The sequence below is a fragment of the Pinus tabuliformis genome, chromosome 7, assembly GCF_031772625.1.
Source record: "Pinus tabuliformis cultivar Carrire ecotype Pingquan chromosome 7, CPIR1, whole genome shotgun sequence".
Lineage (NCBI taxonomy): Eukaryota > Viridiplantae > Streptophyta > Pinopsida > Pinales > Pinaceae > Pinus > Pinus tabuliformis.
The window spans coordinates 870,346,690-870,360,773 of NC_142293.1; the positions used below are offsets into that span (position 1 = coordinate 870,346,690).

At 38.1% G+C, this 14,084-nt stretch overlaps 1 protein-coding gene across 1 annotated transcript; it reads left to right on the plus strand.

Moving 5' to 3' along the window:
- Positions 1 to 3,029: 3,029 nt before the first annotated feature.
- On the plus strand, positions 3,030 to 13,863 carry LOC149250393 (uncharacterized). Its single transcript, XM_089453636.1, has 2 exons — positions 3,030 to 3,135; positions 13,484 to 13,863. Exons 1-2 carry the CDS (start codon positions 3,030 to 3,032, stop codon positions 13,861 to 13,863), a joined length of 486 nt encoding a protein of 161 aa, XP_089309762.1.
- The last annotated feature ends 221 nt before the right edge of the window (positions 13,864 to 14,084 follow it).

The following is a 14,084-nucleotide window of genomic DNA, read 5'->3' on the forward strand; positions in this document are numbered from 1 at the left end:
ACAGATTCGGGCGCATGAGTACTGATCTTTCCTTGCTGCCTGATCTATGTATTTTCCGAGCGCATTACCAATGATCTGGAAGGTTTTTTTATTCCAGCAGTGGAGGGGCAAATGGGGAAGTCGCACCCACACCGGGACAGCGGAGGGGACGTCCTGAGAGGGATCAAAGTCGGGAGACCATTTGTTTAGATACAGGCCTTGTGGTCCCATGAAATAAGGGCCATTTCTAAAGATGAGACTTCTATCATCCGGGTTCTCAAAGACAAATACGAAGAACCCTTTGCCCACAAAATAGCTCTTGACTCCGTCTTTAATCAATGGAGACCAGTTTCTTTGGGTCCAGTCCTCAACCGATTTTGGAGATGGCCAGAGGCCCGTAAACTGGCCTATTAACCCTCTCTCAGCGAGGTTCAGAGCAGCCTTGCATGTTTCTTCTTCAGGAAGGGCAACCGTAGGGATCGAATCTAGTTTCTTGACAAACTTCTGCTGGCTAGCCGTGGGAGGGCGCTTCGAGCTTGCGGCAATCAATGCTTTGAATGCAGAAATCTCCGGAGGCGGGTTGAGTGGAGGGGCAAGGCCCCCGCTGGATTCCATGGGAGAGTCTCTACAACTCTACATCCGCGGGGCTGCGTTGGCTTGCTCCCGAAAGCCTAGGCTCTCCGATCTATCAAGCAGGCAGGTTTTGCCAAAATTTCAATTGAGAGATCCTCTGTTGCAGCGTGGAAGGCCGAAGCTGGCCTGCGGCTAGGTCTTTAGCAGGTCGGGGAGATACTAAATAATGCTCCTAGGTTTCTTCAAAATCTTCACAACCAAAGGATTAGGTCATAAAAAAAATCATCAGCAAAAAAGGAGAACGTAGATAAAAGTAATTTGGTCTCCTCTAGCCCTTCCTTTGCAAATATGCTTATGAGGAGTTCACATTGCTCCTCTACTCAACTAAGAAGCAAAAAAGGCCAGTAATGATAAAATTGGTGACTTACTTATGGAAGGATCCATAATAATATAGCCTTATTCATGCATTATTTTTTGGTTTTTCTATGCAATCTATTTGTGAAAATTTATTCTTATTCGCGGGAAGCTTTAAGAATAAGTTTTGGTAGGATTAAAGTTGGATTTATCCCTTTCCTTTATCTGAGAAGGGAAGAAACAAAAAAATAATGGTCTTTGGTTGAAGGTATGATGTAATTCTTGATCTAATGGTTGTGATCCAAAGGCATATTTTGAAACTTAATACAAAATACTCTTTCTAGTTAAAAAAATGGTTGGTTTCACCATAATCTAACATTATATTGGCAAGTTTTATCTGAGAAGAGAAGAAACAAGAAAATAATGGCCATTGGGTGAAGGTATGATGTAATTCTTGATGTAATGGTTGTGATCCAAATGCATATTTTGAAACTTAGTACAAAATACTCTTTCTAGTTTAAAACAAAAAAAAAAATTGTTTCACCATAATCTAGCATTATATTGACAAGATTCTAATTTAAAATTTTGTTTTTTAATGCATATACTACACAATGCAAATTTGCAATTCCAACAAAATTCTATAAAATTTTAAACAAAATATATCTGGAAGAAAAAAAAAAAACAAAAAAAACAAAACCAAAAATAAAACAAAACAAAAAACAAAAATGAAAACAATAAAAAACCAAAAATAATTAAACTATACTATTTAATTAGACTTATTAAACATGATAATATAACATATGTGATTAAATTCTTTGTGGATCACAAATAATTAAAATATACTCATTTTATAATGACAAAATATTTATTAATTAATTTTCTATATAATTAATATATATATATATATATATATATATTAAATTTAACTTTTAAATTTTTTAAATTACAATATTTTATTTATTTAATAAAAATGGAAATAAATAGAGATTATTTTCGTTATTTGAAGTGAGTTTTTGAAATTCAGATTTTTAAAAATTATAATATTTTATTTGTTAAATAAAAATAGATTCAAATAATTTACCAACTGTAAATTTCATTATTAGAGGCGAACTTTTCTTTGGAATTCATCCCATTATATAAAATGTGTAAGTTATTATGGAAATGTAAAGACGACACTGAATTAATTTACTATTTATTCTAAAATTTAGTTAAATTTATTTATTTATTTTAAAATTTGGTTAAATTTATTTTTTTATTATTATTTTGTTTATGATTTATTAATGTGTACTTTTATTTTCTTAAATTAGGTGAACTTTTTTTTGGAATTCATCCCATTATATAAAATGTGTAAGTTATTGTGGAAATGAAAAGATACTCAATTAATTAAGTTATTATTTATTTTAAAATTTAGTTAAATTTATTTTCTTATTATTATTTTGTTTATGATTTATTAATATGTATTTTTATTTTCTTAAATTATATATATATTTTATAGGGGCAGTTTAGTTGGTGATCGAAGTGATGTGAAATCATGTAAATTAAGAGATTAAGGTTTAAGGAGGAAGACAAGTCGTAGACCCCAAAAGTATAGTGGTAGTGGATGGAATTGATCCCCTATCATGCAAGTACGAGACTGACAATGTGGTTGATTCCTTTGGGTTACAAAAAATATATATAACATTGTAATTTTATAAATTTTAAATATATATTTTAATTTTGTTGAAATGTGTAATTTCTTTTATACTTAATATAATGATAAATGATATTTAAAATTAATAATAATAAAATAATCCCTGATCGGGGTTCGAGCCGGCATTAGTGCAGTGTACGGACCCAAGACACCATGCAATTAATTAGGAGTGTCCTCACCACCCTCCGCATGCAACCAGTACTTGGAGCGGTGGCAGCAAGCATGCACGAGTTATTGCATGGGAGCAGCAAAGTGATAAGGCTATATGGAGAGGGCAAAAACTTGTTTCGAAGGTTAATGAAAGTAGTGTGGGCGACAACGATCATGTGGAGGTGGAGAGCAAGGGAAACTCGCGGTCGAAGGCAGTCGATGTCCGTTAACCTCGGTATTATCCTTGTATGTACTCAAGCTTCACCCTGCAAATTCAGTTAAAATGACGACAAGTATGCGGCCCTGTGATGAGGATTTGCCTGTGTTTGGGTTGGGGGTGACGGGTTTTGGAGTGACTCGAGGCATGGCCTCGCCGAGCTCCAATTCAGGTTAGTGGCAATTGTCTTGCATGTCCCCGTGTCCATAGAATTTGGGATATGTTTGTCTCTGATGGGCACATGCGTGGTAGAGGGATTTGAGTGTTGGGTTGGTGTAAGTCCCCCTCCCAAGGGGCTGGCATAGTGGATAGGGGTTGGCTCTGCAGAGCTTGGGGGGGTTTTTCATCCAGCATCGGTAAAGAGAGAGCCAAGGGCTCAAGAAACCCCAGATATACCATCTGGTGGATGGGGGAAGGCAACGAAGCCAGGTCGGCCAAGTCTCAAGTCGGTCTGGTCCTCTAGTCTTAAACTTCCTGGGTTGGGAATCTTGGCGAGGGTGGTACTCATTTAGAGATTGGGAGAGTGTATGGAGTTACATAGAGTAATTGAAGCCGGCTTCGGTTAACATGGGTTTGAATTCCAGTGTCTGAGCACCTTGAAAGGGGTCATTGTGCAGAGGGTTTGATGGGCGAGGAGCTTAGCCCCACGTCAGGTTTGCAACCCACTCTATTCTTAGTAATTGTGTTTGGTTGATGAATTTGAATTATGTTGGAAACTATAACTATATTATGGAAGGCATGGTGATAGTCTGTATGGCTCTATATTGCTCGTTTAAGCTCTGCAATTTCCAGTTCTCTTTTGTCAATGCAAATTATTGATTGCACGCATCTCACTTCGCAGTGCTTCTTTAGATGCACAAGAATCTATAAACTCCTGAAGCCCTTCTATAACCTTTTGATCTCTTAATAATTTCGTACAAGTCTGCATAAAAGACTTTAAAATACCTACTTGATTTGTTGAATCCTAGTCTTGTGTTGGAGCTCAATCCTGTGTTGAAGCTAGGTTCTGTGTCAAAGCTTGATTTTGTTTTGAAGTTGATGACACGTCGCAACTAGTTTTCTGCTTTGGCTACACACTGGAGGTAGAAGATCCATCATCCATAAAGCTTTGCTTTTCTTCATAAACACTTCTTTTTCCTTCTGAATATCAAAAACATGAGCTTTCTCAATAGTTTTTCTAACCCATGTACTTTTAGATTCTTCTTCTCATCTTCTTTATCACTTCTAGTTGCAGCCCCACTTCTAGTGACAATACTAATTTGAGGTTCGTCGATCCTCCTTTCAGCAGTCATCATTTGAATAGTCTGTGTTGGCTACTAATTCCTTTTTTCTTGCATCTTTGTCATAAGTACAGGGCATTCTTCAATTACATGGTCAAAGGATTTACAATACTTACATGTCGTTGTAGGGTTCTGACAATCTCTCGCAAAATGACCTACTTGGCTGCAGTTATAGCAAATGATTTGTCCATGTCCTCGACCAGCTCCAGCACCTCGACCTCTTCCTTGGTAGCCTCCTCGACCACCATGATGTCCACTACCTTCATGTCCATGTTCTTCTTCTTGCATTCTATAAGTGTTAGCACTACGCTCCATCATTAGTTCATAAGCTCGACAATTATTCTCATCATGTCCTATTGATTTACAGAATTTGCAATATAGATTCCTTGGAGTTTGCACATATTTCTATAACAAGTAACGATCTTATGAGCGATATTGGCCTCTAGTCTTGCATATCTCGTACCACATGTTGGATCCTGCATTTAATGGATTTGGTGCCCCACTAGCCATGTAATCCCTAAAGATAGGACATTGTTTTTTAGAATGGCCCTTCGATTTGCACTTTGTACACCATGCTTCTTCTCTAATCTGTTGCATACCTACATTAGTATCTCCTATAGGCAAAGCTTCCAACTTCATCGCAATCTGTAGAGCTTCGAATTGACTTGTTAACTTTTGTTGCATCAATGGTAATCTGATATGTGGTAACATCACAGCTATAAACCATTCTTGATGTTGTTGCAGAGCTATTTCGAACCTCACTTGATCCAACAATTCCTTAAATCTCTTATCAAATTCCCAAACAGACTCAGTATGTTTCTATTTAATTTCTTTTAACTCAGTGATGCACTGTGACTCAGACTTCGGCTTCTTAAATTCTCTTATCAGTGTTGCTTTAATATCTGCAAATGTTCTAATCTGATTATTTGAATACTTCATATACCATGTCAATGCTCTATCTTGGAGCGTCGTAATGAGCTACGCTTTCTTTATATTTTCATTGTTGATCTGCTTCGTGGTCCATACAACTTCACATAAAAACCAAAACTGCTCTGGATCTTCCGATCCAGTTCCTTTGAAAACAAGTAGCTTAATATCATCAACCATATTTATTCTTGGAGGGGGAGGGGGAGGGGGAGAAGTAAGGGGAAGGGGATGGGGGGTAGGAGGGGTAGAAGGAGGGGAAGGGGGAGGGGGAGAGTCAAAAATACCCTGGCTCTTGTTAGATTCTAGCTTCTGTGAACTCTCAGGCTTGGAAGGTGAATACTGCGAAGCTACCTAGGGCTTATCAGGGTGGTTATCTTCCCTTTCACTTTCAAATTCACTCAACAAAGGACTATATTTAGTTTCTACAAAGGTCTTTGGGTCTTGTCCACAAGCTATTTTTCTGGTATCTACTCTATATCTTTTTCCACTTCGCATTACTGCGATCTCTGGCTCAAATTTATTCTCTCTTCTTCCAAACATAAGTAAACTAAAAATCTAGTTGCATCTATAAAACTCCCTTTTCACATAGAATCATCTTAATCCAAAGTTTCAAAGATTTTAAATACTTACATCATGTTCCTTTGAAGAATCACCGTTCTACTTCGTTGTAGGACACGGTCTAGTCTACTGTGAATTCAGTAATGAATCCTCCCAAGATGTTATCAATCCAGAAATCGACAGCCCTTGAAATCCTGTTATCAGTGCTCTTGAGTCATTGTATCAATTCAGGAGTCCACGTCATAGGTTCTCCACCTTTAAGATAGGTATTTCTTTCAGTAAACCTAAATATCCACTCATATAGTTTGACAGGAAATTATGCAAAGAAAATTTCGTATTGAGTTGTTAAAATATATCTCTGTAACCAAGCTTTAAACTTAAGATGAGGGTTTCTATTCTCTTGATCTGCAAATTCTCTCTCCTTCGATTCTAGCCAATCTTGAATCTCCTTCTTTGACGGATGCCACATAAACATATCCCTCAAATAGGTCCCGGTCCCGACAATGGAACCTTTTGTTGGTTAAGATTTGGGTTGACCCTAGTTCGATCTATACTGCGCACTAACAAAACCCTCAATCACAAGCCCTTTTAGCAATGACCTGCAAGCAGATCGCAGTCTCACCCAAAGTGACTATGGGAGGATACAAAACTAGGTTTCTGCAGCCTTTAGGGATGTGGAGATGTGGTATTATTCTATTTTCTTACACTTAATATTCATAAATCACTTCACTGCATTCATTTAATCACATAAACATATCATATAAACCCATAATCATCACTGCATTGTAATAAAATGCAACTATAATAAACTGCTACTCTACAATAGATAATAAGCAAATATACACATGAAGACACCAATTTTACTATGGTTCATCCCAATGTGGGACTACGTCTACAAGAACTATTTCTTATAATAATAATTGTTGTACAACAAACAGTTCTTAACCTGTGCACTAAGCTGCAGGTCGTTTGTGCACTCAGTTGTAGAGCCTTTCCTTCACCACAACACCACAGATCACAAGAATACAACCATTCAATTCATTCCCAGATTATCAGACCATTTTCTTCTTTATTATTGACCCTATATATACTATTACATCAAGGTTACATCATTACAATACCATGGTCCATATACCATGGACTCCCTAATACAAGAAACTATGGTCCGAAAACCATTGATCTTTTATAAAATTACAAAAGGAAGGGGATTCGCCCTATCCTAAAGCCCTTACACCGCATGGTATATCCAAAATTGCTCCGTTGCGTGCTCTGATCCTAAAAATGCAGAGGTCTTGCCAAAAACTAGGCCAAGTTGGGTTGTGCCCAACACATTGTCAGATTTTTTATTGTCATTTCTAACATGTGTTCCCAAAATTCAAAATGATAACTTTATTTTGCTTATCTATGTATCCTTCAGCATCACCACCATAATCATATTATGGGATATCTAATTGAAGGTTGAAATCTCATAATCACATTATGTGATATTGATTTGAAGGCTATAAGATATTTGGATTTTAACTTTATATTATTATTAGATGTCCTAAAATTGTTCAAAGAGATATTAGTGAAAAAAACAAATTATGTTTATATGATTAGGTGTTGTCTAGCTCTTCAATGTTTTGGTTTTTTTGGCTGGAATTTTGGGTGAAATTGTGATATTTCTTTACTTAAAAATATGTTTTCAAATGCATAAATGGATTTAGTGATCTCAAAAAAAAATTGGGCACTTGAATTATGCAGACTATACAACTCAAACTTATGATTCTAACAAATCTATGATGAATATCAGGGAACATTGGCCAAAAAATGAACCACAAAAAAGAATCAAAACATAGAAGAATTAGACTACAGCTATATGACTAACCCATCGCATGTTTCCTCTTCCACTTTCCTTAAGTCCTCACAAGCTTCTTGGTGAACTCTTTAAACCTTTAACCTCAACATTCCTTCAATGGATCCTTGTGGTTTAAACCATTAGTGCCTATGTTATCTTTCTTGTAACTCATAGTGTTAAAACAACATTTTCAATTTGATATTTGTCAGCATTAGAAAGCACAAATGGTTGTAACAAAAACCCTTGAATCAAAATTGTGAAAAAATTGTTATTATAATACCAAATTGTACATGTTGCATCGAGAGATGTTGTACAAATCGGTAGGGGAAGATGTTGTAATGAAGTGTTAGATCTAAAATTAAATTTAAGAAATCAATGTCGACTCTGTATACATTATTTATATTAAGTTTACTCAATTCAATTTGTAATGTTGCAAAAAAAAATTATTAATAAAATTACAAACAATTTATTTGGGAAAAAAAAACATAATATGCATATCATATTAAAAGTAATTCAATAAGGAGCTCTGCAACCCTAATGGCGAGGCAGCCATGAGCTAAATTGAACCACATTTCCAAAAAGAAAACTGAAGACTTCTGAAAAGCTGCAATTTAAGAGGTCAGGAACCAGATCGGAATGATAGAGGAGGAAAGTGGGGAGAGATCCCCTCCTACCGAGATGCAGCGGTAGGGGATTCTTGCCAGAATACAAGTAATCAAAAACAAGCAGGAGATACAAACAAAATGTCAGGACCTGTCCTCGGGGCGAGATGGCAGGCAGGCAACAGAGGTAAATGTTTACCATGTGCGATGGAGAAACCGAGATTCATCATTCCGATGAACAAACTAGAGCGATACAGAAGTTACATGAAAGACCACACGTTGATATGTAAGTTCATTGGAGTATGGCCGACAGAAAATGACCTCACTAAATGAATTCAGCAAAAATGGAACGCCTGCGATCATATCGAGCTCAAGCTGGGAGCTAGAGGCTTCTTCACAGTAATATTCTTGAACCTGCAAGACAAATGAAAAGTATTTGAAAATGGTCCTTACTTCCATTATAATGCTGGATTGTTTATGAGATACTACGAAGAATGCTATGACCCAGATAAAGAAAAATTCCTGGTAGCCCCGGTGTGGGTTAAGTTATTCGATCTCCCAATGGATTTCTGGGACCCATAGTAGCTGGAGGGCATAGGAAATACAATAGGCAGATTTGTCAAAATAGCAGAAACGATAAAAAAAGGAAGATATACTTCATATGTGAGAATATGTGTATACATGAACATAGTTGAACCTATCCCAGATTTAGTGGAACTAGAATAACATGAAGAGGTATGGCAACAAACTCTAGACTATGAACACATGCCATTCAGATGCAGAAGATGTCATGAGTATGTCCACTTATTTAAGGAGTGCCCAATGAACCTAGAAGAGGGAGAAAACATGAATAAACAACAGAGGAAAAATCAAGAAGATAAGGAAGGGTTTCAAGAAGTGAAAAGCAAGATAAGACAAGCAAGAGAGAACACCAACGGGGGGGGAAATAATATCAAGCTCAGCCAAGCAGAACAAATAGCTTTGATGCGCTACAGGGAGAAGAAGAAGAAGACAATGAGGTCCAAACTATGGACTATCAGGAAAAAGGAAAGGAAAGAAGTTCAAGTCAAGGCAAGCTAAACCCCAAGAGGAAAGCCCAAAGAGAGTCGACAGAGAAGGAGGAGAAGGAAGATAGAGAGAAGATGGATAACACCATAATGGAAATTGACACAAGTAAGGGAGAAGAATTAAGCATGGAAGAAGAGGTGTTGAGGAAACTGTTAAATGAATGGAGACACCTAGATGAAATATTCATTCCAGAAGACCAAAAAATATTATACAGAGAAGCATTCCAGAAGACCAAAAAAGATTATACAGAGAAGCATTCCAAAAGTACCAAGCTAAGAAGGGGCAGGGACAGGTGGAGATGGCAGAACAACTAGGGATGCATCAGGAAAACTCCCAAGAATACTCAAATAAAATGAAAGGAGGAAAGAAAAGAGGCTGAAGAAACCTACAAGAATCTATACAGATTATGGGAGAAATGTTGGTGAATACAGGGAGGGTGGTACCACTATCAACGGTATACCAACAAATAAACAAAGTAACCCAATGATAATTACATCCTGGAATATAAGAGGCCTCAACAGTAGAGGCAAGCAGAGACATTTAATTGAGAGACTAAGAAAAGAAAAACCTCAACTCATGCTGCTACAAGAAACAAAAATTACAGGAGGGAGAGTGGAAGATATACTAAGTAAAATAAAACCAAGGTATGAATGCATGACCATAGATGCGAGAGGTAGTGCGGGAGGTATAGAAATATTATGGAACCCAGCAGAGATCACAGTGGACTATTGGGTGGGTATGAAAAGAATCCTCATGGGGCAGTTCCACCTAATTGGAAACAGAGAATGGTTCTTAGTCTCTGCAGTATATGGCCCTCACATTCCAGTGGAAAAATAAAATTTCCTCCAACAAATAAAGAAGCTTAGCAAGCTCCACAACGAAAAACTTTGGCTAGTAGCAGGGGACTTCAATTTGATAACATCAATAGAGGAGAAAAGAGGGGGATTGTGAAGAGAAGAGCCGGAAATGGAGAAATTCAGAGATCTACATGAAGAACTAAAATTGGTGGACATCCCAACTATAAACGGAAAATATACGTGGAACAACAAAAGGGGAGGGAGCAAACAGATAGCCTCTCGGTTGGACAGATTCTTGGCAACATAACACTTCATTGGCAAAGATATATTCTATGAAGCATCAATTCTTCCGTGTCTAGGGTTAGACCACTGGCCTATTAAACTCGAAGTAGAAATGAATCAAGGAAACCAAAACAGACCCTTTAGGTTTGAGGCATTTTGGTTAAGAGAACCGACCCTAATAGAAAAAATGAAGGAATGGTGGAATGAGAATGAGATAGTAGGGAGAAACCAGATGCATACCTTTCAACTCAGACTAAAAGATCTAAAAGGTAAAATAAAGAAATGGAATAAGGAAGAATTCGGCAACATACAAAAGGAACAAGAGTTAATCCAAACCAAGATGAAGAAAGTACAATAGCAAATAATCAATGAAGGTAGAAGTGAAGGGCTAGCAGAAGAGGAAGGGCAGTTGATTAATAAATTGGAAGAAAGAAGACAACAAGAAGAGATCCTATGGAAATAGAAATCAAGAATCCAATGGTTAAAGGAAGGAGAAAGAAACACAAGGTTTTTCCACAAAGCAATGATCTATCATAGGCAACAGAACAGGATCTTCTCCTTAATGGATCAGCAAGGCAATCGTCTCACCCAAAAGGAAGAAATGGAGAATCTGTTAGTACAACACTTCAAAGGGCTCCTGACAAAACCAAACATAAGAAGGGAGGATAATATAAATAAAATCACACAGCACATCCCCAACCTGGTGAGCAGAGACCAGAACATGGCTCTATTAAGAGAAATATCCAAATCAGAGGTAGAAGATGTAATTAGGAATATGGCGAGGAACAAAGCACCAAGGCTAGATGGATTCACTGTTGAATTCTTCCAGGTGACATGGCCATTCCTAGGCGAAGACATAGTGAAATTAGTGGAGGAGTCCAGGTGTACCAAAAGAATGCACCCGACACTGAATTCCACATTTCTAGCCATGATCCCAAAGACAAGCATTTGGAAGAACCACAAGGGTTCTGACCAATAGCACTCTGTAATGTCATATACAAAATCATGGCTACAATTATGGTCAACTGTTTAAAACCTATACTACCTGGGTTGATATCTCAGGAACAGACACTCATTAAAAAAAATAAAAAACCAAAGGAATGTTGGTTAAATTAGACTTGGCAAAAGCATATGATTGACTGAATTAGGAATATCTACAAGGAATATTGAAGGCATTTGGTTTTGATGCAAGATGGATAATCTGGATAATGTCAATGGTAACAACCCCAGTTCTGTTAATTATGATCAATGGATCTCCTACAGAGGCATTTAACGCAACCCGAGGGCTCAGGTGAGGTGACCCACTTTCCCCTTTTTTGTTTATCTCGGCAGCAGAAGGCCTTGGAAGGTATATAAAGGAGAAAGTTAGAAGTGAACAATATACTAGCCTCAGACTATGGGGGAATGACCTACCATTAACCCACCAGCAATTTGTAGACAACATAATGATGTATGGACAGGCATCGCTCAAGGAAGCTAGGAAAATTATGGAAATTCTCACAGACTTCACTAGCACTTCAGGGACGGAGATAAACAAAGATAAGTCTGATATATTTTTCTTCAACACAACAGCACCCTCACAAGCCTTCTTAGCAAGAGTAATGGGATTCAGAATAGGAAATTTCCCCACGAAATACTTAGGCATTCAGCTAAATGATCAACAGAGTAGAGTGGCCAACTGGAAACCCCTGTTGGGGAAAATCCAAAGAAAGATGCAAAACTGGACATTCAGAACATTGAATATGCCAAGTCGCGTAATACTACTAAGGTTAGTATTACAATCTATCCCAATATACCAACTCACCAGTCAAGTGACTCCCAAAATAGTATGCCAAAAGATGATAGACATCTTCAAAAAGTTTTTATGGCAAGGGCCTAGAACGAAAAAAAAAAAGCACTTCTATCATGGAACTGGCTTAGTAAACCCCTAAAAGAAGGAGGCCTAGGACTCTGAGATCCCTATATACTGAATCAGGTTATGGGAGCAAAGTTATGGTGGAGATGGATCCAGGGAGGGGTAGACCTATGGAAACAGCTATGGGAAAGGAAGTATGACATGCCTAGGTCTCTAGAAGGAAAGTTGAGACTCCAAGATGACAAGAAAGGTTCAGCAATATGGAACCTAGCTACAGACAACAGAAATCTGATCAGCAATCACAGCTTCTGGGAAATCAGAGGAGGTGACAAAGCCAATTTCTGGGAAGAAGCGTGGCAACAGAGAGAAAAACTAAACAGCAAGCCCCAACTAGAAGAAGTCCACCAATATACTAACCTCCATGGGTTAAAAACAGTTAAAAACTTCTAGTGTATAGATCCAAGAGAATACTGGAGAAAGTGGAAACAAAAATAGGATTGACCAAAAGCACCAGAAACACCCCAGTGAAAGCTATACGAAACTGAAATGGCAACTAGGAAAATAGCAAAAAAAGAAGGTTCGGACATACTAATATGGGGCTATAGGATCAAAGGAATGTTTACAATTAAAGAGGGTTACCAACTATAAGAAGAACATCTCAGGCATCAAGAGACAAATACCTGGGAAAGCATATGGCAGGGAAAGACATGGTCGAAGGTTGCTTTCTTCATGTGGATCCTGCGCCACAGTCGTGCACTTACATGGGATCAACTGCAAAAAAGGGGATGCAAGGACCCTCAATATGCTACTTATGCCGAGAATAGGTGGAGACAATGGAGCACATGACCAATGCATGTAGATATAGTGATAACCTGTGGAAACAACATAATCAACTCTTTGGAGTCAGTGACAGGAATCCAAATAACATGAAGACAACAATAGATAATTGGCGGAAAAAGCCTTACCAAAATACAATCCTGAACCGAGCTTGGAGAATTTCACTAGGATTTGTCCTGTGGGCAATATGGAAGGAACGAAACAACCTGATCTTCAAAGAAGAAAGAAGAACAGAAGCAGAAAAATGGAACCAGATAACCCAGAACATAAGAGAGACAATACTGGCAGAGAAATGGTACGAGGAAGATTGGAAAACTAACCCTCAGGAAGAAAGGATTATGAAAAGCCTGAACTTGAAACCCAGTATGTTGAATGCATCTTCGTGGAAGCACCATACCTTCAATGGAGAGGAGGCAAATCACTATAAAAGGCCTTAGAAATAATTCATCAAACTAAATTTCGATGGGGCTGCAAAAGGGAACCCTGGAGAGGCGGGGACAGGAGGATTATTCAGAGACGACAAGGGGAAGACACTTAGAGTCTATGCTATGGACTGTGGCAATGCAACCAACAATGAAGCAGAGCTTCATGCTCTAAAAAGGGGACTGGAAATTGTGATAAGAGAGCGATTTCAAAAACTACAGGTAGAAGGAGATTCAAAAATGGCGATCGAAATGGTGAAGAAGCTACAACAAGGAACACAGTGGGAAAAGATCAACCAAATCTGGAGAACTACTTGGCTGGTCCAAGAGATCAGTAAGCTAATTCGACAGATAGGATATATCATCCCAACACATGTCCGAAGGATGGGCAATGTGGCAGCAGACAATCTGGAAAATTGGGGATGCGGCAAGTAGGCAGAAATTTAGATATAAAAGCGAAGGAACTATAACAAATGGAGGAAATTGAGAACTTAGTGAAGATACTAGAAAAAGACAAGGAACAAGAGGAGAACCCCCGATCGGGGTGTAGCAATACAGAGGAGGTGGGCCAGCAGAGATGGGACCGGGAAATGGCAGACACCGTCCACACGAGTGCAAGGACAAGAATAAATTTGGGAAGTGGAGGGAGAGGACAG